The sequence below is a fragment of the Leiobunum rupestre genome, chromosome 7 (assembly GCF_980474605.1).
Source record: "Leiobunum rupestre chromosome 7, qqLeiRupe1.1.hap1, whole genome shotgun sequence".
Lineage (NCBI taxonomy): Eukaryota > Metazoa > Arthropoda > Arachnida > Opiliones > Sclerosomatidae > Leiobunum > Leiobunum rupestre.
Window position 1 is genome coordinate 30,497,283 of NC_143390.1, and position 26,668 is coordinate 30,523,950.

The window sequence follows — 26,668 nt, forward strand, 5'->3', positions numbered from 1 at the left end:
ATGGGGATAAAACAAAAGTATGAAATTTCAATTCGCTACCGAAATGAGACTAGGTGGCGCAGCGACACTCAAGCTTTAGCGTCTGCTAAGATGATATATATAAACTAGTAGATGTTACGCATAGTGTACCAATTTGCATTATATAAATTTAAAGTGTTCGAAAAGAGATTATGTGGTGTAGCAAATTTTACAACGTGGTGTTCTCAAAGTGATAATTTAGTGTACCAAACCATTGCTACTAGTGTTCTAAATGTGTTATGCGTTCTTTAAGTGCACCCTGATCACTTTAAGATCACGGATAGGTGAAACGAGATCACTTATAAGCGATATTTTCAAAAGAGTGAACACTCAGAGATCGTAAAAGCACACATGGGAACACTTTGTAGAACATATACAGATCACATGTATGTGCTCCAAATGTGTACAATAGTGATCTAAAGGTGAACGATTTATTTGCAGTGTGGTGTCCAACCCTCTTTGTCATCTTCATCAATGACATGCCTCTTGCTGTCAAGGAGTCTTTTCTGAAACTATTTGCAGACGATAACAAAATAGGCCGCAAAATTTCGTCACTTGGTGACTCGACGTCCCTACAGAATGGCATCCAAGCTCTTGAGCAATGGGTGTCTTCCAATAGCACGGATTTCAAAGCCTCTAAGTCAATGGTTCTGCATTGTGGGGATAAAAACCCCTGTTTTGGGTACCGTTTGGGTGGTAAACTGATTGAGGCTCAACTGTAGTCCGTGATCTTGGGGTTATGCTCAGTGGCCGTATGTTTGGAGCTACTCATAGTCGTGCTGCCGCTGCTCGTGCATGCGCGCTCTTTAATTACTACGCCGTTCCTTTTCGCATTTCAGTGTTAAGTCGTTTACAATTTCGGCCTCATCTCGAATACTGCTCGAGTATTTGGTCGCCCCATCTAGTCAAAGATATTGAGCATATCGAGAGAGTACAAAAAAGCCACGATATTGGTTAATGGTATGCGTACTCTTTCTTACGATTAAATTTAATGTCCATTAAGGATAGGCGTGCAATAAATGAACTCATTGAGACGTTCAATAGTATTCATGGTCTATACAATGGTCTGACTAATAAAATATTGTTCTTTTTCCAAGAAATATATTATTGTTTTTTACACAAATACTAAATTATTTTCCATTTGAAGGATGCTCCCCTCCCTTAACGTTCATTCCCCTCCCTTAACGTTCATTCGCCTTCCTTTCTTCAACATGACACCGCGGCGTTCTTCAACACGCAACTAGTTCGCCCAGCGAAACAAAAACAAACGGGCCCGGCAGTCCCAAAAAGTAGTCACACACGAGCTTACCTAGCAAATATTTGACATTCTACAAGTGATAACACACATAAACAGGCATATATGTGGAGCTAAAAAACTCCGAAATGTGTTGTTCTAACCAACCCAAAAAACCGCCGTAATAATGAAATATGCCACGCTTTCTGTCTCTATGCCGTTACAAGTCAACGGCGGCGGCGGAAACTGTGCCGGTCACAGGAGTCTTACTCTTGCCTATACTAGGCTCGTGTAAGACTAACAACATACGAACTACCAAGTTACGAAGGGGAGGGCGGTGGGTGAATGCGACTAGCAAGCGCGTCGCAGACTAGTAGAGGCCGACGCCGCCGCTGTTCACGCCGCAACGCCGGCTTTTCCCTTATTTTCGGCGCGACGCCGTACTATTTTCCTATTTTCTAAAAAAATCCAAGGGCTCTTACTCTAGTCATTATAATTATTGTTCAATTAATGATTTCGCTGCAGTGGTGGATACCGAAAAACTCAAAGGGGCTCTAAATGACATTTTGAGATATGAGTGTAATAACATAAAATCAAATCACATGAAAATCTTATACGTCAAAGGGGGTCACCCCCCCCCCCTGCTTCCGTTACTGTTACGCCGCCGCCGACGGCTCTAAAACGAGACACGCCGCCGCTGGTCATTTTTACATCGGCGTCGGACTCCCTGCTCTCGCTATACACTCTTTTTTTGGGGAATTTGCTGGGCGCGTTCATGTTGAGACCAAAGACCCGAGCCTAGACCCCCCACCGGTGGTTCCAGGTAATGGCCGACGAAAAAGAGTGTATAGCTCGAAATTTCGATTTCTTTACCCCGAATTTCTCGGCCGGCCGCTTTCTCGAGGCACTATTCCCGAACTGAAATTTTCCATTCCCATCCATTACCGAATATAATTTTTCGCTCCCGCGGGAATAGGGAAAATACCGTTTCCATGCCGCTCTCTCCAGAAAACATATTAGGTTACTTAATCGTTAGAATTCCGTAGTCCAGCTCAAAGCCGGCCTGGGGCTCGTCAAAATTCTAAGGAATTCATCTCTACGAGAAGGCCATGAACGTTGTAAACTAAGCCTTTGACAATAGATATTATTTTTACACGATTACACGAAAATATCTGAAGGAAGAAAATATTTTACGCATAATTTAATTTCATCGGATATTAACTAACCATTCTATATTCTCTGAAATTAATTTTTGTCCACAAAAATATCATTTTGTTTATTTTCTTCAGCATGGAAAAATATTAGCAGCCATTTTTGAGGAATGTCAGCCGAAGAAAACTTTCGATAATCAGGATTATGAAAAAGTATAGTTAGTAGCTAGAGCAAGGATGGGTAAGTCAAACTTAGTATATATGCATTCTTTTTAAATGAGTTTTTAGGGAATCTTTCAAGCGTCTGCTTTTACTTCTACGCGAGCTTCTACCGTTTACGCAAGTAAGTTATTTTATATTTTAGTTACGTTTTAATTATTATCTTTGATTATAAACTTAATTATAAATTTATACTAAATAATTAATTAAAAAATTAACTTTGAATTAAAATGATTTGTATTAATTATATTTTAATCTCGAACTCGGCCGGGTTGTCGATTGTAAATTAGCAATCGTTCGTGAACCAAGGCTTAAAAGATATAAATTGGTACTAGAACTAGATAAGTAAGTAGTCTGTAAAAATTAGAAACGGTTTTTGATTCTATCTGCAAACCCTATTTTTAAAACATGGTTATTAATCAAGCATATTTCATTAACAGAAATAGATACATCTAGGTTAACAAATTACGGTAGTTTATGCAGCGCATTCTCCAGAGAGGAACATGAAGGAAAAGTGTTTCACCATGGTTTAATATTATAACTTAATTAAGGGATCTTAAAATTCATTTTGCGCGTGGAAATACACCGCCATGTTAGGATATAAAAGCAGGTAAAAAAACCTGCTATACCTTACAATGTAAAGGTTCTGTCACGTGTAAAAACATAATTTTGAAATCGGTCAATTAGTAGTTTAAACTACGAATTAAGTTATCACATTAATGTGATAACTATTTTATACTTTATTTCGTAAATATTTACAAAGAATAGAGGTAATCCTTTAGGGAAGCCCCTGGAGGAAAGGTGTTTAAAATTGATGCTGCGTTGCCCAGCTGAATCGCGATCGCGATTCGTTGGAGAAGGAACTGAACCGAATGCGGCTCACCGGTGACGTCCTTTCAACGACGGCCAATGGCCTGAGCTAAATCTAAACCTTCTTGACCGAACGATAACTTAATTAGTAGTCTAATGCGATAACTTAATTAGTAGTCTAATTCGATAACTTAATTAGTAGTCTTATGCGATTACTTAATTAGTAGTTTAATGCGATTACTTAATTAGTAGTTTAATGCGATTACTTAATTAGTAGTTTAATGCGATAACTTAATTAGTAGTTTAATGCGATAACTTAATTGGTAGTTTAATGCGATAACTTAATTGGTAGTTTAATGCGATAACTTAATTGGTAGTTTAATGCGATAACTTAATTGGTAGTTTAATGCGATAACTTAATTGGTAGTTTAATGCGATAACTTAATTGGTAGTTTAATGCGATAACTTAATTGGTAGTTTAATGCGATAACTTAATTGGTAGTTTAATGCGATAACTTAATTGGTAGTTTAATGCGATAACTTAATTGGTAGTTTAATGCGATAACTTAATTGGTAGTTTAATGCGATAACTTAATTGGTAGTTTAATGCGATAACTTAATTGGTAGTTTCATGCGATAACTTAATTAGTAGTTTTATACGATAATTTAATTAGTAGTTTTATGCGATAATTTAATTAGTAGTTTTATACGATAATTTAATTAGTAGTTTTATACGATAATTTAATTAGTAGTTTTATACGATAATTTAATTAGTAGTTTTATGCGATAATTTAATTAGTAGTTTTATGCGATAATTTAATTAGTAGTTTTATGCGATAATTTAATTAGTAGTTTTATGCGATAATTTAATTAGTAGTTTTATGCGATAATTTAATTAGTAGTTTTATGCGATAATTTAATTAGTAGTTTTATGCGATAATTTAATTAGTAGTTTTATGCGATAATTTAATTAGTAGTTTTATGCGATAATTTAATTAGTAGTTTTATGCGATAATTTAATTAGTAGTTTTATACGATAATTAGTTTCATATGGCAACTTGATTAGTTTCCTATGATAACTTGATTAGTTTCCTATGATAACTTGATTAGTTTCCTATGATAACTTGATTAGTTTCCTATGATAACTTGATTAGTTTCCTATTATAACTTGATTAGTTTCCTATTATAACTTGATTAGTTTCCTATGATAACTTGATTAGTTTCCTATGATAACTTGATTAGTTTCCTATGATAACTTGATTAGTTTCCTATGATAACTTGATTAGTTTCCTATGATAACTTGATTAGTTTCCTATGATAATTTAGTTATTAATTTAACCATCTTGAGGTATGGAAAAATATTTGTAATCGACTATTACACAATAAAATATTTCAAATTCAGTGTAGTTTCAGAATGGTGTATGTTGGTCAAACAAAAAGAAATTTGAGATTCATAGTAAAGGAACATAAGGTTGATGTTGGTCTGAAGAGAAACCATAAAACAATTTTTTACTTTCACGTTAAAGAATGTAAAGATAGCTATGACTTTGACGACGTAGAAGTTCTAGCAGAAATTACAACTTCTGCTAAGTTAAATATACGAAAGTCGTTGGAAACCGAGAAACTTAAGAAAAATAATTTTGCAATTAATAGTGGAGAAGGCCCAAGTTCTTTCTTTGTTAAAAATTATTTAGATTGTCTATGTTAAAAAGCTTGTATCCCGTGTTGGTGGCAGCTCATTTGTAAAAACATCATTTGAACACCTGAAGATGACGCAAGCGCGTGTTGAAACATGTTGTGTGTGACATATTAAATATTTTAATGTGTAATAGTCTATTTAAAATATTTTCACCGTTATTATACCCAAGCAAAATGGTTTCTAGAATAACATTATATTAAGACAAACTGATTGAGCAGAAATCTGTGTAAGTGGAGAAAATCTTTTTTTTTTTAAATTCCACTTGCAGTATTTTTAAAAAATCCCTAATTTCTTCAAAATATATGAATTTATTCTTGATTAACAAGTGTACAATTACTTTTGACTTCAAGTATTCATATTCTTTTGTTTTAATTACAGAGATGTCAAAACGATGGAAAATTTATCCTTCAAAAGCTATGGCCTCGCAAAGTGAGGAAGTTTCTGAACACACTCATAGATCTTTGATGCCAAGGAAAAAGCAGTGTGTAAAAAGAACTGGATTAAATAAAAAAACCGAAGTGCCATCAGATCAGAGCCAATCATCTTTTTCACAAAAGTAATGTGCAAAACCATATGCTAAATTAGGTAGAATTATTCACTTAGTGTTTGTACGGAGATCTCTGACTTTTATCGTCGACCCCGACAATCAGAAATTAAATCTAGGTTGACCATTTTTCGGGGTTTTTGTTTGAGGACGGTTGGTCCCTACTAAAAATGAAAGATCCTTCCCTCCATTTTTTCGTGAGTGATAATTGAATGCCTAAGAAATTGGGAAGAATACATTTTTTAAACTCAAACAGAAGAAGCTGGCAATTTTTAATTAGAGGGGAAAAAATCCTAATTTTCTATGTATTTAATAAAAGCACTATATGGCAACAGTGTTTCAATTTAGAAATTAATTTTTCTTTAGTTTCACGCAGTAATGGTATCTAACTATCTGGATTGTAAATTAAAAAATTAGCTATGGTTGCTTTTAGAAGGGCTGAAAGCTTAACAGGAAATTTTAAGGTGATTCTAAAAACAAAACGGTAACCAAATTCCCCTAAAAATTTAAAAATCAAATTACTGTGAAACCTGGTCTATAACTATTTCACAAAACGAATTGCATGCATCCTTCTGTCTTATACAGTTTTCTAATAAAGTTATCTGTATGAAATTGGAAAAATGTCAATTTTAAGCGGTACACCCATGTTTGAGATAGTTTAAAAAAATAATTAATCAAAAATCAGTGAGGCACATTTTATTTCACGTTTCAGAAAACAAAATGACTCTACCTTAATTTGAACACCTATAAATTGGATTATAAAATGACAAAATAAACCATTTTTGCAGGGTTTCGCCTTAACGTATTTGTGTGCTGCTTTATTTTTGTGATGTTTGGGTTCTCAAAACTTTTTTTTTAAGTGACATATTTATTTGACGGGTCTGAATGGATTCACTTTTTGAAATAATTTATCCTACTCACTATTCTTAAGCGGTAATAGTTAGTGTAGGGAGCTGTTGGCTCGCGTGGCATGAAGGGCTTGCCACCACTATTAATGGCTTTAAAAGTTGCTTGATGACTTAGGCCTAAGGTGGTGCCTTAGGTATTAGCTTAGCTGATAGCTGAGAAGTAAGAAGTGTAACACAGTATGTACCAAATCTATTTGGGAGATACAGTGTTACACTTCTTACAGTACTAGCTGCCTTTCTGCCAGTCATTTTTAATTAGTTTGAAATTAAAAAAAAACATTTATGAAAAAGTGCATGCGTTTCATGTAAGGGGGAGGCAGAAGAATTGTTTAGGCACAAATTTCTTGGAATTTTTGTTAATTTAGTTTAAGTAGCTCCCACGAAAGAATTGTTTGCGGTTTCCCCTATGTTGAGGCTGTGTTATTTAAAATAATAACTTTTGCACATTATTATAGGCTACACTCAAATATTGAACATGGAATGGATATGGATGAGAGAGTTGATGCATTGAATCAAGAAATTATTCAACCATGTTCTGATAACAGTGAAGTATTATATGTAAGAAAATTCAAATTTACTTTTATCAATTTCTTAGGCCAACTCCAACCACATTCCTACACAGTGGCGTAGACAAGGGAGGTTTGAACACCAACCCTGTGCCTACCTTTGACTGTACTAAATTTTCACCCCTTCTTGACCCCCCTCTTAACATTCACATACATCAACCCCCTCCCCTTGACCGGTTTCTGGCTATGCCACTGTTATTATTATTTCTGAAAATAATTACTGTTTAATGAAAAAAACACTTAAAAGATAATGTAATAAAATAACCAATAGCATCCATGTTCTTTATGAAGCGCATTATTATTATTATTATTATTATTATTATTATTATTATTATTATTATTATTAATTATATAGAAATTATTTGGATGATGGTTTAGCAAATTTAAGGGTTTTATCTAGTATTATTGGTGAGCAACTTATAGGAAGAAAACCCTTTGAAGATCCTATGCTGCTGAAACAGGCATTACTTATAGCTTACTATAAAATAATTGGTACACTTTTGGTGAATGCTGGATTCGTCTAAAGAAAAAATCAAGATAGAAACAATTCACTAATAAACATTATGGCAAACAAGAAAAAAATGCGCCTTGTGCACTACTGTGCCCCCCCCCCCCCCTCCTATGTGACATTATAATTATCCTGTATTGCTGTGAGAGGGCCTCTGACCTGTTGCAATGCAGGTTATGAAGTAGCTTATTATTTTTATTATTATTAGGTGGGGTAGCAGAGTGGTTAGCACTCTTGCCTTGCAATAGTAGGAGCCCGGGTTCGATGCTAGTTTGTGACACTAGGTGAAAACATGGGAACCACTCCTTGTGCGTTGAAGGGGTTTTACCCCAAGTACTATGGTTTCCCCTTCCCATAAAAACTTGCTGAAGTTAACAGTAATAATTTAGCAATTGTAGGGAGCTGTCGGCTAGCTTGCGTGGCAGGAAGGGCATGTCACAACCCTCCTACACATTGTAACCCAGCCACTGGTAAATAAGACATTAAAAGTCACAAGCTCACTTGGGCCTGTGGTGGTGCCTAGGGTATTAGCCTAGCTAATTATTCTTATTATACATGTCACTAAATTGTTAGAGTAATCAATGACTTACCATTAAATGACCCAAGAAGTGCTCTTATAACTTGGTACTAGAGTAGTTGGCCCCTAAGCGCCCCCCCCCCCCACCCCCAATTCCCTGGGTAGATTTTCTACTGTATCCACTGCATTCAGTTTCTTTTATTCCACCTACTAGATTATAAAATAGTTTAAGAGCAGAGCTGGTCATCTATATCTCCTTCCCCACTATTGTTGAACGTAGAGCTATTATTCAGTAACTGATTGAAAACATGTTAACATGGAAGTTGCACTTACCATTGCTGCCATGATCAAAGAGAGTTAAAAAAAATCTTTCATCCCACGCATACATAATTTTAATAACGAATTAATATAATCTTATTTGGTTTTAGGTTGATGATGTAACAGCCTACAAATTGGAAATTTCGCAAAACAATGCAATGATGCCATGTTCAAATGAACATAATTGGTTTATTTTGTTAGATTTTGATAAAAAACTAAGAACTTTAAAAGTACGTTTAAAAATGTTTCTTCATTTTTAATCAATTAACATGCCGCACTTTTATTTATTATGTAAAGAAGTTGTACACTTATAAGATGTTCCAATAAATCTATTTTTATTCTTAAAAGTTACGTTTCTTTCTAATAAATATGCTTATCTTACTTTTTATTTTGAAAATTAAAGAGGAAAATCATTTTCAAATTTTCATGTTAATTAAAAACTATATATTAGGAAACTCCAGTTTTCATACAAGTAGTTCCAAAAAGGTTTACAGATGGTTGCATGTTAGTACTGCAGTGTTCGTGTATGAACAAAGAAGATCAGCTGATTTTTGGCACTTCTTCAGAGCCAAACTGTTCATTTTCAGGTAACAATTAAGTTCCTCATACATGTTTTAGCACAAGATTAACATTTATTTTTGTTTGATAAGATTTGAAACTGCTCATTTTCACCAGGTGGGAGCTATTCTATTCTTCACATAATAAGCATTTAATTTGATGATTTATCCATGGGCGCTTGCAGGGGAAGGTTAATCAGGCAATTGTTCTCCTTTCATGAACCCCTTTTCATCAAAGTTGGTTTTGGTATTATTTTAATCCTAAGAAATACTTCATACTGCGGGATAAATTTATATCCCACTGTCATATTATGACTGAAATACTGCTTAAGCCTGGTGTGATGGACACTTTTCTTTTTCTGGGTAAATAAACTTGAAACTTGAAACATGCTAGTTGGACTGTTGAACGTTTTTCGAGGGTACATAGTGAACCAATTACCTGAAATATAATTTATATAATTTACTAAAGTTTTAACGATTTTTGGTTAATTGATTGATAGTTTGTGTGATTGTTGGCAAACCTACAAATTATGATTGCCCCTTTGTAAAAATGTATTTATCATTTTTAAATTTATAATTTGAACCAAGAACTTAAACCTAAATCTACACCTCTGAAACTCAATATCTCAAGTAGTTTCAAACTTGAAGTGCTCTTGATGTAATTTAATTTCCTAAAATTATATCTAATTGCCGATCTATTTTGATATTCATAAAAAGCACATTGAAATAAAAATGTTCTAAAAAATAACAAGACTAACCGCAAATTTACAAAAATACTAGGACCTAAGATTATAATTAATATCACTATATTAATGAGCACTCTTAAATGTACGCCTTACATTTTTAGAATTTGTAAATCAAGTGTGCTATTGTATACATGCTTCAGCTGCGGAACAATTCGTATTGATGTTTTTGAAAACAGAAGGCTTGGACCCTAGTGATTTTTTATCATTGTCTGATACAAATATTGGTAAGTGAACATACATAAGATCTACATGCATGTAACCTATTATGTTTTCTCAGTTGCTATAAAGATAGTGACTGGAACTGTTTAATCTACATTATACAAAAACTAGTTCTTCAATATGTGACTTGTTAACTTATGTTATTGAAGGAATTAAATTTCACCTGAATATTCGTCAAAAGTAAATGTAATAGCAGGGTGCAGACTTCCTATATTTCCAATGTTGTCCTATAAATTCTTTTAGTTGACACCACCAACTACATAACATTACATTTCTACTACTTTACTCTATTGGCTGATGCGAAATTATGTGACAAAAAAATTTCATATTTAAATAACCATGGTTATTTAAATATGAAATTTTTTTGTCACATAATTTCGCATCAGCCAATAGAGTAAAGTAGTAGAACATACCATTGTTTTTACTTCTATATTTTCCTATAATTTCCATCTATTTTTCATATATTTTTCAAAGCATTCCCCTGATCACCCTGTAATAGATTTCAATAATAGATTTTGGTATGATTAATATTGACAGTTATATAGAGCAGAATTGTTTTTGGAACTGAAACACCTTGTAGGTTTTATTGAACTACTTTTCACCCCAATTATTTTAAATCTAGTTTTTAAAAATCGAAATAACCCCTCTTAGGCAACATTTATTCATTGTAGCTAGTTTTGTACCTTAAACAAGTGTTGGCTTCTTGTTTCGAGGCTATAGTACCATAAGATGTCACTAGCATCAAAAATTGAAACATGTTGAGTAACCAACATTTCCCCCTAATTTAAAGGCGTTGCTAAAAATACTTGTATTGGCTTTTCGGTATCACATGCTCATCGAACCTTGCTTTATAGGTCAACTGCCAAATAAATGCCCAAACTAAAACATATAAAACCAAAGTAGGAGAATTATAAAGCATAACACTTTATAAATTAGAAACAGTAAATTTTGTAAAGTTATATATCTCTGGTTAATGATTCCAACTTGTTGACAATAAAACTGGCTGTCACAGCCTGGAAATTACCACTTACCCTTTCTGTTATTTTAAAATTGACTGAGATTTGTGATGTGGTTCAACCCCTTTTTTAATAATAATAATAATAATAATAATAATAATAATAAAATAAGCTTTTATTGGATAAATCCTACCAAGTTAAAAAAAACTTTTTTACAGAGGGATCCATTACATTAAAATTAAATTAAATCTAAGAGATATACCAAAAATGATAAAATTGTCCAATTACGTAGTCTTTAGCATTCTGACGAAAACTCCCTAATGATTGACTATTTTTTAAATCTCTGGGCAGTTCATTCCAATATTTTACCCCAGAGACACTCAGATTTTGCTTACTGAATTTATTGACCTTAGGGGCCAGAGATAAGTTAGTCAGTTTCTCACGAGTACTGTACTTATGATGTACATTTTTTTCAAATAAGTCCAGAATATATTCTGGTACTTTTGATATAACAGTAATGTACCAGGGCTATAGACTATGGATCTATACTTATGATTGAATATGGATAAATTGATGCAGATACCCATAGTGATCTTTCATTCTACTCATTAGCATAAGTAACACAATAACCATATGTATGACACTGAAGAATGTTGGTTAATTATAGTCTGTCATAGGGTGGTTGCAGATTCTAAACCAGAAATTTGATTTTTATGGCATTATATACGAGCAAAAACGCGTTTAGGTCTCAAATTTGAACAAAACTACCTTCAGAAACAAAAATTGTGTTTAAAATGTGTTGAGATTCAACTCACAGGAAGATCTGGATTTACTGATTTAAATGGTCATTGCCGAGACAGACTATCATTAAATAGTTAAGCTTTGGGAGAAAAGGATGTGTCATACTTATTATTATTATGTTACTTTTGCCATTAGACAAGCATGTGAAATTCTTCCATAAGAAAGTTGTATTTTATCAACGAAATATGGTCAACAGAGATTTTTACAGCTGGTTTCGTATCTATTTGGATGTCTTTCTGTATATATTTAACTATGTACATATTGCATGATTTCTTTCTTTTAACTACTCGACAGGGTTGCTCAAACTAAAGATTTATTTTTCATTAGGTGACCATGATTTAAGTGAAGCAGCTATTGAGGTAATTTCAATTTTAATTATTGGTTTAGTTAAATTTTGCTTGTTTTAGATATCTGGCATAAATTTAGTTAATTGTACGAAATATTTAGAAAGCAACAAATCAAATGTTTAAGTTTCTGTGTTTTCTTGTAGATAAGATGTGTAGTTAACAAAGTCAACCTTTTTGCTTGGGTTACCTTTAGACAGCTGCATGGAAACGTTTTTTTTTACCGTTTACGTGAATGAATGGGAAAAGGGTTGATATTTATTTTTCGGTAATGGAAAGGATGAAAAACCAAACTTAAATGGGAATGGAAGTTTTCGCCTCAGGAATGGATGGGAATGGATTTTTCCCCATTTTATATACATAATGCACTACGTGATTGTCCAACCGAGATATAATTATTTTATGAATTTTGTTATTGAGTGTATTCTTGGTGTTATTGTAATGTTCGAAATTATTTGCTTTGGGAGTTTTGGGAATGGAATGGTAATCGGAAGGAATTTTAATATGGGAATGGAATGGAAATAGGCATGAATGATAATATGGGAATGGAATGGAAATAGGCAGGAATGATAATATGGGAATGGAATGGAAATAGGCAGGAATGATAATATGGGAATGGATTTAAATGGAAAGTCACAGGAATGGAAAGGTATTATAACTTGTGTTACCATGGGGTGCTGCAACAACAAAATCAGCCTGAGGATGACATTAGACACTGAGTGGCTACGCACGTAGTGGTTCTAGAATTCATCTGTTTTTACTGTAAAATAGTGGTATTAATTAATTAATTTTTTAAAATTAGTGGTTTTCAATATGATTAATTACATTACCAAATTGCTAAACCTCATGGTTTTGTCATTTGACTTAACGAGGTGGATGTATCACATTTTTATTCTATTGAATAAACATTTATTTCGTGTAATTATGAGTAAATTATCTTTTTAGGATACATTCCCAAGAGTATTTCAAATACCTTTTTGCCATGGAATTTGTATAGAGATGGAAAAGAACAGTTTTTCTGCCATAAAAATAAAAGACCATCAACTACTATGCTTGACATGCAGCTTTGCAAAAAACTCATGCCATCATGTGAATTGCTTAAAAAAACTCATTGAAGATGAAAATGAAGTTTGCATTGACTTTTTTGAAAACGAAATGGACAGCCAAGAAATTCGTACAAATGAAACTTATAGACGAAAGGCAGTTTCTTTTAGGTCAATTACATACAAACCAACAGTTGGTGACCAAGAAATATTTAGAAAAGGCATTTCCTTTTATGAAGCCATAGAAAAAGATGATATAGTCATTTTCCCACATTCATCCATTTGTAATTGTGGCTTTGAATTTAATGGTATATATAATTCTTTACATATTTACTATTCCTTACGAATATATTTGTATTGTACAACTCATTTTATGAGAAGTCTATAATGTTCCTTTTTGTGGGGATGTATGAAAAATCCAATACCCACCATGTTAAAAGTCTCAAACGATTCCCCATAAACTATTGAATCAGCTCTGAAGATAAGTTTATCAATACTTCAGCAGGTGTCTACATATCCCGTTGCACATTGTAGTCATATAATGTATAAGATCTTCTTCAAAGGAATTGTGTGGGTTCGAATCCTGGACGGCAGGACTGAACATTTTTATTAAAGAAACAAAAATTGTAATTAGAGAGAACTGATAAGATTTTTGAACACATTTTAATGTACATAAATATAATAATTTTTTTATCAAAAAAATAAGTTTTATGTAACTTTAAAAAAATTAAAATGATAAATTTACTGCTGCGTCTGGGCTGGGATTTGAACTTACAACATTCCGTTCCACGATTGAAATCTGTTGTTAATCGATTTGACTAAGCTTTAACAATTTTATCCAAAGGCGATTATTATAGACTTATGATTTTATGGAATCTTTTCAAAAAATTTACACAGAATTAATTATGTAAATAACTCTTATCTCTACAGAAAGTTTCGAATTCTTCTATGGAAGAAAAGTAGTGAAACTTTACTTATTGACTGTGGTAAAAAATTGCTATGGTATGTATAAAATAACATTCTTTAAAGGGACTTTCAAGAAAGACCTAGTCAATATGAAAAACGTCATTCAGTTGTAACTTCGGCTTCACAATGAACGGCGACCGAATGACGTATTTTAAATTGACTAGAGAGTCTCTTGAAAGTCCCTTTAAGGGGAATGAAATTGGTTTGAATGCTTTTACTTTTTTTTCTGCAAGACTATTAGTTGACTTGATTAGGCACCGTAAATTGCAATTGCAATAATATCTAGAGGTTGTATTGTGTTTGTATTTGCCAGCTCTTAAAACATTATAGCAAGAATGAATTAACGTTAACTGAGAATATTCAGTCGCAACTATAGCCTCTCCCTTAAATCTCTTTGGAAGATATTATCTGCCTGGGGTGTAGGGCGAAAACCTGTCACAGCTAGCTATTGTATGACACAGCGTGTGTTAGCTGTGGAAAGACAAAGCTGGTTTTAAATTTTGAATGTGATGCAAGTTAACAGGGTACTGTTAACGTTAATTCTTGGACTATAATAATTATATATTTCAAATGAGGACCACTCTGGTGCCGTGCAAGATTCTTCTAACTCCAAAGCGTAGTTGAAAACAAGTGATAAACCCTCTTTGCTTACTAGTCTTCCTCACCAAATTCAACACCACTTTTGTTGCCCTCTAAAATAATTTGAATTTTCTCTTGAAAATATGGGTTTTTTTAGTTCCATCTTTTACTTGTTCTAAATGCAACTTTAATCACATATTTGACGGTAGTGATTATGCCGTATTAAATATGGGAACATTCCTTATTAGTCACCTGGTATTGCGTCATTATTTGGATGAGTTTGAATGTGGAAAGTAAGTTTAAACAGCTTGAACTTGGTGTATACCTCGTTATTAATGAATTTTGGGGGTGCCACTTAACCTAAACCTAATCTTTCTTGTAAAAAGTATTCCGAATATTCCAGTTGGTTATGAAATACTAAAGTAAAATAATCTGTACTTTGACCTAGACTGGCCCTTTACTCCTCACATGCGATATATTGCCGTTTTCTCAAGCTTCATGGACACACAGAAAATATATCGTATCAAAAATATCGATATGCATGGGATGCATTTTTAGATTTAATTGATATAGATTTCACCACCGGTTTTAAATGTGACAAATGTTTAGACCAGCCAAACATTATCCTTTGCGACGGCACATCTGTGTGTTTCCAAAAAAAAATGTTGAGATGGGAAGAGTTTCTATCAACCCAAAATCAAAAAGTGACAAAACCTCAAGAAAGATAAGTTGTTTTTCCTTTCTCTAGAATAGTATAGAAAATGAAAGCCGTCATTGATCTCACAATATGTATGTATGTATGCATATGTATCTATATAGCTAATTTCTTTTTAGGCTGACTTCTTGTATTTTATTAATTCTGTTTTTGCTGGCGTAGTTCCTATAATTTCCTTTTATTTCTACTAATTTCCAAAATTTTTTGTTCGTACTTCGATTATTCCTTGAGTGTATATGTTAATTATTAAAGTGAGGTTCATATACAAAAGGCACTAACATCATAATGAGCACTCGCCTCGCAGCAAGTGCATGACTTACATAATCTATAGCAAAATTAATGGTATGCTTTTAACTCTTTTACTTTCACATCTTTTTTTTGTTACATAATCTATGTACATTTATGGTTTCTTTCCCCTACAGTGGTGACTGGTTCTTTGTGACTTTGACTTTTATGTAATTTCACTTTTTATAATTTTATACTAGGTTTACAGACCGAGTTATTATAAAATCGTCAAAAACCAGGAAATTGCTGTCGAACTTTTCTTTATCTACCAACTCAAATAAAATATCTCAAGAGGAATACGCTAAACTTCTATCTAGCCTGGAAATCTTTGAAGAGGGAAAAATTGTTAAAGATTTTATTGTAGCAATTGTCAATCCTGAAAATATTTGCTGTCCCCCCATTTACTCAAACCTGCTTCAAACTTTATCTCTAACTTCACCAATTTGTGCCTCAATTCCTTTTTTTGCCCCATTAATTGAAATTTTAAACCAATCAATTTCAGGAGAACCCATTAAAAAAAATATAACCGCTATGTCCTATTTAATGTTAAAATGCCCTCTATTATATAAAATAATAATTGATGTACCAGGTGAAAATTTTCCCGATAATATGAGTAGTATATTGCAGTTAATATTAAAATTTTCCGGTGCCCCCTTTCAAAGTTCTAACCAAATTGTTCAGACTTCGACGGAACCAGCTCGTGAATATGAAGATAGTTTATCTTTTTTCCCATCGTTGCCCAAAGTTAGGGAACGAGGATATTATGAAGCTGATAAACACACCAGACGATCCGAAGGTTGTGAAAAAAAATTCAATAAACATCCAAAGCTTTTGCCAGGTGTTTTCACGCTTTATTGTGGCCATGGTTAGTTAATTAATTTTTGTTTTTTAAAATGATCGGGTTAGAAATATGCATAAGCCTAAGGAAAGGTCTAAGCATTTATTAAGTGTGGAAGCCACACCTTGACTATATAGTCAAGAAGGGCAAAATGTTATTTTGGAGAACCAGAAGTACAGTTAGCAAGACCTGGGGCCTAAGCCCCAGAGCTGTGTACTGGCTGTACACCATGATCATCAGACCTATCCTGTCTTATGCAGCTGTGGTCTGGTGATTTATTCGGATAGCCAGGCCGCTCTTAGAGCTCTCAGCCAGTATAGTATTCTTTCTAAACTGGTTCTTAGCTGCTTAGATCTCCTCTGTGCTCTAGGGTTGCACAATAAAGTTCAACTTTGTTGGGTTCCTGGGCTTAAGGGGCATCTGGGGAACGAAAGGGCCGGGGACTTGTGCGCGGCTTGATCTCCAAGTTTATGTCAGATCGTCAACTCAGACAATGGTCTGAGATTGAGGGTCAAAGGCAGGCCAAAGAGTTTACTCTTGGCCCTTCTAGGGAGAGAGCCAGAGAATTACTCTCGCTCCCTAGGGCTAGTATTAGGATCGTTATTGGCCTACTTACAGGCCACTGCCATCTAAACAGACATTGAACTCTCATTGGGGTCAGTGATGACCCGGTTTGCAGAGCTTGTCTAGCTGAGGAGGAAACTGCCTCACATGTACTCTGTAGCTGCGATTACTATGCAGCCCAGAGGTTTGAGCATTTGGGTATGCATTGGTTGGAGACGTATGACGTCTCTTACATCTCGGCCAGGCAGATTTTAAACTTTGTGTCGGCAATAGGACTTATTTAGGTCACCCAGTTTGGGGATGCACAATGGACCTTAGGTCGAAGTGTTTTGGCTTGCCACCCCACTCAATAATAATAATAATAATAATAAGTGCTAGGTATTATCTACCTCCTAGTGGTGTAGTCATCAACTAGGCATTTCCCAAAAGTATTTCGCACAATGCTTAATGAATGCACATTTGTCCGCTGTGTATAATCCCAGTAATATGCGATGCAAAAAAAATTCAGCACTCACCTGTTTTTAAGCAGAGTAGTCGTGTTATTGAAAATTGAAATGCTTCCAACGTTAAAAGTATACCTTTGCAAACTAGTGATAAATTATTGAATCGGTACATTACATTGATAATAGTTCTCATTCTGAAGGTTGTTATTTTAATATTTGAGACTTAAACCTGTTTTATGGTACTTATCAGTCTCAAACTAACCCGGTAACAATATACATCTGGAATAGAAAATTTTATTTCATGAAGAGGGTGCACCTATCCCAATTAGATCTGCTTAATTTATTGCATAGACAATGCTGGTAACAAGGGGACTGTTGTGCTAGACCTTTGCTTAGGTGGACAATATTATAGTCTTATGATGTATGATATGACTTGTATAACATGCTAATTAGTTTCAATCATTTCTAGGTGTTTGTTATGGATACCAAATAATGGCCTTAGCAGAATCGGTAGATGTACCTTTTACAATATTAACAACTAGATTCCAAAAAGGTACTTTAATTTATTTGTAACTACAATGTTATTTTCTTTTCTGTCTCACTGTAAATTGACTGCATGGCTGTAAAGCATTGCGGCCAGCTTCCATTGTAAAAATGTGAACCACAACTATATAGTGAAATTTCAGGCAGTAAGGGGCATGTCTCTTTAAGTCTATGGAAATTTAAATTTACTTTAAAAACCATTGATACGTTTTTTTTTACATCAAAATTACTCGGCGTTGTATTGAAAGCACAAAACAATTTTATTATATCTACCAACAACACCTCCAGAAATTTCCAGATTTTCAGTTAGTAATGCATGCTCAAGCAAAAAAAAACCAGGATGGAAAATTATTTAATGTTTAGGTTTAGATATTTTATTGCCACTCGGAAACGGTTTGAAAGATTTAAACAAAAATTGCCTTTCCAATCACCAAAAACAATTTTGTTCTCCTGAAAAATTAAATAATACTCTGAAAACTCCTTTTAATTATTTTTTTCAATAGCTAGACCGTAGATCATAGATAAAAAACTATATATATCAATAGAAGACTCCTTATTTTAAAAGTGACTCCATAATTTCAGTGCCCAAAGGCAGCACACGGGATCTGTTAAAAATAAAAATGGATGCACTATGTAAACTTTGCCACTAGGTGTCCCTATATACGTAGTTGTTTTATCTATACCCTGGATACTGTTTGACTCTGGTTGTATTTTAGCACTTTTTTTATTTGGTTATTATTAGCTCCAGATGTGGTGGTGTATGACCATGCGTGCAAGCTGCATGCATTTTCATTGAACAGGAGCCCTATGCAATTCAAAGATAACAGATTTTTAATAGACAGACTGCATTGGAAAAACCATGTTGGTAAGTTTTGACCAAATGTTTTAAAGAAAGTAATAAAATCCACTGCAGCGTCTGTAGCACTGATTTACCTTAAATCTACGCTTGTTGCCTGCTCCTCTCTCTACATACTAATTTTAGTTTTTTTTATAATAACTATATGGTCAAAGCTTTTCTCTCCCTTCTCTCACTCTTTATTGTTAAAACTGAAAGGCTGGACAAATGAATGAGATTATAATTTTGGGAAATAGCGACTAAAAGGTCTAAATTTGGGTTTCATACACTGTAACACCAAAAGTGCTCAACACACTAAAAATGTGTTTTGAACAATTAAGTGTTGTTTCAGTATTAAACTCTATATGATGTCCGCTATATGAAGCTCATATCCTTGTCCCTAGCCGGTTCGATATAGTCTGGTGATACCAACTAATTTTTTATTATTCCTTAGGCTGCTCTGTGGGTTACAATTTATCGGAGTGTACTGAATTTGTATCCCTGAATACTCAAGTGAATGAGCAAGTAAATGCAAGTTTACAAAAAATTAAACATTTTTTGTCATATATGACCCAAGAAAAGTTTATGAAGCACTGTGCCTTGTACCTATGGTTATATAATAGAAAGAAATTATCTGCTAGTGATTAGCAGTGGCATGTTAAATTAATTAAACATAAGTATGACACATTTTTATTATGATTATACCTTAAAACGATCTACCACAGCTAGAGCAACGTACCTTTTGGTTTTTAAAAATTTGAAATCAGTTAATAAGCAGTTATGTTAAAAAAAATTTACACAAATGGGTTTCAAAAGTCAGACCCAGTACTGTGAAACTGCAGAAAGATCCGACAAAAAGTACAATGTTTGTATCTATCACTACGACTCCTTCCACCTGCTACAAAAGGGTAGATCAGTGCACACATAAAAACCCTGTCACTTAATCTCGTTTCTTAATTTAAATATATATAGCAAACAGCTAAACCTTTTTACTCCTAAATACTTCAGTTTTAAGTTTTAAATTCAATGTTTCTATATGAAAAGATAAACTAGAATAAAAAAATATATATTTATCAAACATGCATGAGTGTTTCTTAGTTTTTGACTTTTAAAAACAACTTTGGTTAAGCCACGTTTTGTTCATCTTGTATATCTGCCAACCTACATTTCATTTTGTCCGTTTCATATGTAAAATATGCACTTCTAAATGATTACAGTATGTTAGATTAGTTCAAGATTCAAAAGTCCTATCCAATTAAAGGGACTTTCAGGGAACCCTCTAGTCAATTTAAAATATGTTATTCAGTAGGAACTCGTTTTGAAGCCAAAGTTATGACTGAATGGCGTATTTGAAATCAACTAGGTCTTTCTTGAAAGTTCCTTAAAGATCTTAATACAGGGCACATACAACTTACGACAAAATGTTTCCCTGATTTCTCAAGGTTTCTTTTTACCCAAATTTTCTTGATATTTTCAGGTGGACAGCCACAAAGATTTAGTAATTACCCATGAAAATGGTAAAATTTATCAAACATATGTCTATGGCAAAATAAATAAATTTCTTTGGCATACGATCTTGGAAATCTAGACCTTAGATTTGAAATAGCAGATGACCTCATCTCACTTTATTGTATTCTTGAAATCGTATTTTTATATATGTCGAGCCATATGAGTATATCTCTTGGTTTTTAGTAACAGAAGTTTTAGTATATATCCAGGGGCACCCATGGGGGGTAGCGGGCGCTTCACCCCCACTACTTTTTCCCTTTTAATCTTATTGTCTAAAATGTTTTGCATTTCTAATACAGAAAAAGTAATTCTGAACAAGGGAACCTTTATTGAATTGCTTTCTCGGACCTTTGGGTAAGGCTGACTAGACAGCCGCAATGAAGTCTTTTTGTACCATCTCAAATATTACCAAAACTAACTATACCGGCACTTTCTTGTTTTCTGAAATATTATTGGTTGAAGTAAACGCATTGAATGCTCATAGGCGACATCTGATTAAAGTAAGTGCAGTCGGTGGAAGAAAATGTGGAATAACAGAGCTCCTAACCAAAAGCCCTCAAAATACATTGAAATTATATTATAAAAATTCCAAAATTATAGGATAATTATAGGATTAAATAATTTATTTATAGAAGTTTTATGGGGTTAAAATATCAAAAATTCCAGTTTCCTAGGATGCATTTATCAAGTCATAATATTACAAAAAAAATCAGAATGGAAATTAAATATCCATTCAGAGAAATCTAGCGAAAGCGCCCACTTTTTTTATAACGATCTCTGCTGGAACTCAGGGATCAAATTGGAAATTGTCTTTTATAATAGATTCGTTACTAAACCAAGATGATGAAATCCTTGACCAAACAAATTGGCCATATCCCTATAACATTCAAAGACATCGGGGAAACAGGAAACCATCTATAGCCGTAGATGAAGTTTGACTTAACGAACCGAGTAATTATTTTAATCCTACTCTTGAAATTAGTCCACTACTTAAAAACATTCCTATGCTTGTTTCTAGTAAGGGGCTCCATATTGCTCATTTAAATGTTTGCAGTTTACTTCCATATCTAACTGAGGTCGAATTATTGATAAATAAGCACAAATTAAATATTCTGTGTATTTCTGAAACTCGATTATGTAGATACAAACCTGATTCCTTGATAAACATTCCAGGATTTGGCTCATATCGAAAAGATAAGATAGAGGTGGGGGCATACTTATCTATTACTACCTTGATCTTCCACTCTCTATTAATGATCAAAATGAAGATGATGACTCGATATGGGTTGATATTTCCTTTAAAGGCATAAATTAGCTGTTTTTACTGTAGCCCGGACAGAGATTACAAAAGAATGTCAAATCTAAAAATGATCATTGATCAGATCCTTCTAAATCACTACGAGCTAATTTTACTTGGTGATTTTAATTGTAATCTTTTAACTAAAAGTTTTTCTTCTGCCACGAAATGTCTGAAAGAAATCTTGGAAGATTTACATCAAATCGTAACTAAAGTTACTCGGCCAAAATCAAATACTCTAATTGATCATATTTATACTACCCATCCATCATATATTATTTCACATGAAAATCATAATATTGTTTTTTTGGACCACAACCTAATTATTTGTTTTCGAAAGCATAAATGCTCCAAATCTAAAACACACTTTGTAACTACCAGACGTTATCATAAGTTTGATATTTTTCGTTTTACATTAAATGTTTGTGAGAACATTATTACAAATGGTTTGCTTTTCGCCACTGATGTTTCTACATCATCATGCCAAAAACTTGGTTCTTTGATCTTGAATGCCCTGGATATTTTTGCCCCATTGATAAAAAGACGGGTGCATAGAAATATGACGCCATGGATAACTTCGGATATTTTGTATTTGATTGCTATACGTAATCTTCATTCAAGAAGAATCTCCGGTCCAAATGGTGCTTATCATATTGAAAACTTCAGAATATTTCGGTTGTAAATGAAGTAAGGAAGGCTAAAGCAAATTTCTTTGCTAAAAGATTTGCGATGACCAAAAATTCGACAGAAACATGTAGTTTAAAAAATGAAAGTATAAAAGGAAAAAAGAAGAAGAACCGGAATATTGTTCTGGAGTATGAGGGTGTTTCTTATCAATTATATATCATGGGAAAGCTTCAAAGAAAAATATTACGAAGTTAGAAATACTAGTGGAATTCAATTTAATCTAGTTTGTTAATATTGGTACCATTAAAAAGTATATGGATAAAATTTGTCTTTCAAAAGCCACAGGAGTGGATGCGGAATTCATTAAAAATTAAATAGCTCAACCTTTGTGTAATATTATCAATTATTCTATCAAAACTTCCACTTTTCCGGACTTACTAAAGACTGCGAAAGTGGTTCCTCTTTATAAGAAAGGGGAAGAAAAGGATCCAGATAATTATCGACAAATTTCTGTCTTTTGAGTTATCTGCCTTTGACTGATTTCTTAGATACAGGGCCGGATTACCCAAGGGGCACCAGGAGGTTTCGAAAAAAATAAAAGTACAAAAATTTCATCATTTACTTTTCACATTTTTTTTTCTTGGCATAATTTTGGTATGTGTCCACATTTTTTGATACCATGTTAAGCAATCATTTATTAACGTCACTAAAATATCCACAAAGTCTACGTTGAAATTGTATCGCTCGCCACTGAAAGGGGGCCACAGAATTAGCTTGGGCCTAGGGCCCCACAAGGTCTTAATCCGGCCCTGCATCGATAATAATTGTAATATCAATTTGTACCAAAATGGTTTTCGTAGGGGACACTATATACTAACTTACTTACAACTCATCTTATTGAAAATATTATTTCAATATTTCTTCCATCCGATATAAAAGCACTGCCTTTCTCTAAATTCAAACTTTTCAAAACTAATAAAATGTCTAAATGAACATCTACCAGCTAATTTTAATTGCGTCTCTATCAGATCGACTACTAAGCGTTATCTTTTGACAGAAAGATTATCTTTTTCTGAAATAGACCTGCCTTCAATGGTAAAGCTATTAAAACGTATTTGCTCAAAGAAGGCCCCTGGCCCTGACCTGATTCCACCTAAAATCCTAAAGGCCCTGTCCTTGCACCATACCTACAAACCATTATAAATCACTCTTTCTCTACTTCTACTTACCCTGAAGAATGGAAATGTGGACGTGTTATCCCTATCTACAAAAGTGGGGACCCCACTAATCCAGACAACTACTGACCGATTGCAATCCCACCTTGTGCTTCTAAGACCCTGGAATGGGCTGCGCATGACCAGCTAATACCGTACCTAACTACAAACAAATACTTGTACAAATACCAATCCGGCTTTTGACCTGGCCACTCCACAATCACTTGTGCCGTCTTCCTACTATAAACCATAATCTCTAGGCTGTGGTATTCATAGAAAGCGTTCGACACTATCGATCATTCAATCCTATTAAAAGACCTTAAACTATTGGACCTCTCTGATGACGCTCTTTCGTGGTTCAATACGTATCTCAGAGGCAGAACGCAAAAGGTTGATATCGGCAACCACTCATCTACAAGCCTATCTACCAGATATGGAGTACCTCAGGGAAGTATCCTGGGCTCCCTACTTTTCTCAATTTACATCAACGAAGCCCATCTTGCAAGTGGGGTGGCGGAGTGGTTAGCACTTTCGCCTCGCAGCAAGAGGAGCCGGGTTCGATCCCAGCTTGTTGCACTTGGTGAAAACTCGGAACAACTCCTTCTGCGTTGAGTTTACAAGTTCTCTCCCCACTGGTTTAAGGGGTTTTCCCCCGAGATCTTCGGTTTCCCCTTCCATAAAAACTTGTTGAGGTTAACGGCAATAGTTTGTGTAGGGAGCTGTTGGCTCGCGTGGCTTGCAGGGCTTGCCACCACCCTCCTACGCATTGTAACCCGGCCACCTGAATTAAAGGCTTTAAAAGTCGCAAGATGACTTAGGCCTAAGGTGGTGCCTTGGGTATTAGCCTAGCTGATTATTATTATTATTATTACTCTATCAATCAAATGCAGAGGCATAAAACTGTGGAACAATCTTCCCTTCTCTATACGTACTATGACTAATACTCGTGAATTCAAAATGCCATCCGCAAAAACGGTGTTAACTAATTAATTTAATTTTCATCTGCATATAATTGTAGTACTTAACTAATTTATTGTTTTTAATTCTCTGTCTTGTTATCTACAGACTTTGTATATTTTAACTGGGACCCCTTGAAAATCAGCTTTGCTGAAGGGGATATCCCTTAATAAAGACCATATTATTATTATTATTATTGTTTCGATTATTTGAAAGCTTTAGAATATCTAAATTGATTTTTTTTAATTTAATTTGTGAGGACCAATGTGTAAACTAGCCACAGCTAATCTTTTATATCCTAAATAAATATGCTTTTATTATTATTTATCTATGGATAAAAATTCCAAACAAAATAATTTTACTAATGGTGTAATTACTCTTAAGAACTGTCTCTATTGGATTCCAAATAATTTAATAAAATGCAGGATAATTTTATGTATTATACTGGCACTACCTAATTATCCAAACTATTAATGGATTTCATTGAATTTGGCCAGTAGAAGAAAAAATTAGTAATGTGCCAAAAAAACTTTTAAAAACTGATTATTGTCTACACTACAACTACGCTCTACAGTTTATCTGGTGTAACCTTAAAAGACATAATTATGGCAAAGTTATATCACCTTTACTGCATTGGCTTTTTACATTCATAGTCCTTTATTTCCATTAGGTTACATCACAAGGTTTTTTTTACTGATAAAAATGTTTTGCTTAGCGAAGTAAAAACACAATTTTTGGGCACTTGTGAAAACCAACCATAATTGCTCGAAATAATGAAAAGAAACACAATTTTAAGCAAAATATATTGCTTAGCATTGTTGGATACATCGGGATCTTATGTACATGGTAAAAATTTTGGGTAAAAACAAATCAGCCATAGCTTGGCAAGACTTTTGGTCTCCAGTCACCTCATCTGCTGTGCCGGAGCGTAGAACCTGTGAAAGATAACTTGTACTAATTTTATCTGGCAAATGACAGATTTAAATTTAGTATTTAATACCAAAGCGGTGCATTTTGTACTAGAAATTATTCTCAAGTTTTTCTTCAAGTCGAATCATGCCTGTATATTCCAGTGAGCAGCTAGCATTAATGGTGCAATTATTTCTCGGTGAAGCTAATGGTAATACTTAGTGTTAGGTATCTTAAGAGAAATCCCAGTTATCATCTATGGTTCCAACACGACAGAACGCCACCACATCAACCTCAGGCTGTTGTGGTGTATCTTGCCGCAGAGTTCTCTCACCGTTGGCCTCCAAGGTCTCCAGACCTAACACCGTTTAAAATTTTCCTATGGGCTTTCATAAAATCACAAATCTACCAGATGCCAGTGACTAGCATTGATGAGTTACAGCAGTGTATCATTGAAGGTTTCCGATTAATCACTCCAGATATGGTGCAGCGATCATTTCAAGAAATGCGTCATTGTGCTGATACTTGTATTGCATCCAATGGAGTAATTATTCAGCCTTACCTCTAAATTTATATTTTTCTTTTGAATACTAAAAGATTTTTGTATGGTTGAAAAAGTTAAGTTTTTATAACCTATTGCCTCACAGTACCAATTTGTTATTTTTCTGTACAGAACCAAATTTATTTCTATCTTTTTGAGTACGCTCTAAAACTTTCTCGTTGAAACTTTGTCTAAAACCTATTGGTGAAAATTAAAAAATTTCAATACAATGATTATTATTCCAAAGTATTTCTAACTTTTTATGCAAATCCTACAAATTTCAAGTGTCTATATTAAAGTTTTTGAGAAAGATGCCTTTTCAGAGCAAATTCAGACACCCTCTATAATGATAAACCTACTGAATAATCTGATTGCTGTTATAATTGGTGCAAAATGACCACAACTGTTCTTAAAGACATCTTCACGAAAATAGTAGTATTTACAAAGGAAAAACCCTGAATTGTAGCTAGGACTCAAAAACTTAAAATATTATATATTTGACATTTTCTGGTAAATCGCAGATGGGGAATAAAAATAAAAACATTTAAAAACATAATTCAATCTGAGTATTCAAAATTAAAGGTACATAGACCACAAAAAATTATTTATATTAACCACTTTGTATTTATATTATATCAAAAGATATGAATATTGGACTTAACAGGTTATTTTTTATTATTTGTGGCCA

At 33.7% G+C, this 26,668-nt stretch overlaps 1 protein-coding gene and 2 long non-coding RNA genes across 3 annotated transcripts; 2 read left to right on the top strand and 1 right to left on the bottom strand.

Moving 5' to 3' along the window:
• Positions 1 to 369: 369 nt before the first annotated feature.
• LOC149936024 (uncharacterized) lies at positions 370 to 15,521 on the top strand. Its single transcript, XM_090153607.1, has 14 exons — positions 370 to 382; positions 460 to 665; positions 2,542 to 2,616; positions 2,692 to 2,746; positions 5,510 to 5,687; positions 7,039 to 7,141; positions 8,603 to 8,722; positions 8,944 to 9,079; positions 9,897 to 10,019; positions 12,099 to 12,130; positions 13,061 to 13,466; positions 14,089 to 14,160; positions 14,861 to 14,996; positions 15,152 to 15,521. Exons 1-14 carry the CDS (start codon positions 370 to 372, stop codon positions 15,429 to 15,431), a joined length of 1,935 nt encoding a protein of 644 aa, XP_090009733.1. The 3' UTR covers positions 15,432 to 15,521.
• Positions 15,522 to 18,915: 3,394 nt separating this feature from the next.
• Positions 18,916 to 19,870, top strand: LOC149936025 (uncharacterized). The gene is made up of 2 exons (XR_016472183.1): positions 18,916 to 18,956; positions 19,381 to 19,870. It is a non-coding gene; the product is annotated as an uncharacterized LOC149936025 (long non-coding RNA).
• Positions 19,871 to 25,163: 5,293 nt separating this feature from the next.
• Positions 25,164 to 26,405, bottom strand: LOC149936026 (uncharacterized). The gene is made up of 2 exons (XR_016472278.1): positions 25,531 to 26,405; positions 25,164 to 25,465 (listed from the first exon to the last, which is right to left on the bottom strand). It is a non-coding gene; the product is annotated as an uncharacterized LOC149936026 (long non-coding RNA).
• Positions 26,406 to 26,668: the final 263 nt, after the last annotated feature.

Excerpts from the sequence above, each read along its gene's own strand:
- LOC149936024 (XM_090153607.1), top strand. Across the intron at positions 5,688-7,038 it reads CAATCATCTTTTTCACAAAA|GCTACACTCAAATATTGAAC; the intron begins GTAATGTGCAAA and ends ACATTATTATAG. Across the intron at positions 10,020-12,098 it reads ATTGTCTGATACAAATATTG|GTGACCATGATTTAAGTGAA; the intron begins GTAAGTGAACAT and ends ATTTTTCATTAG.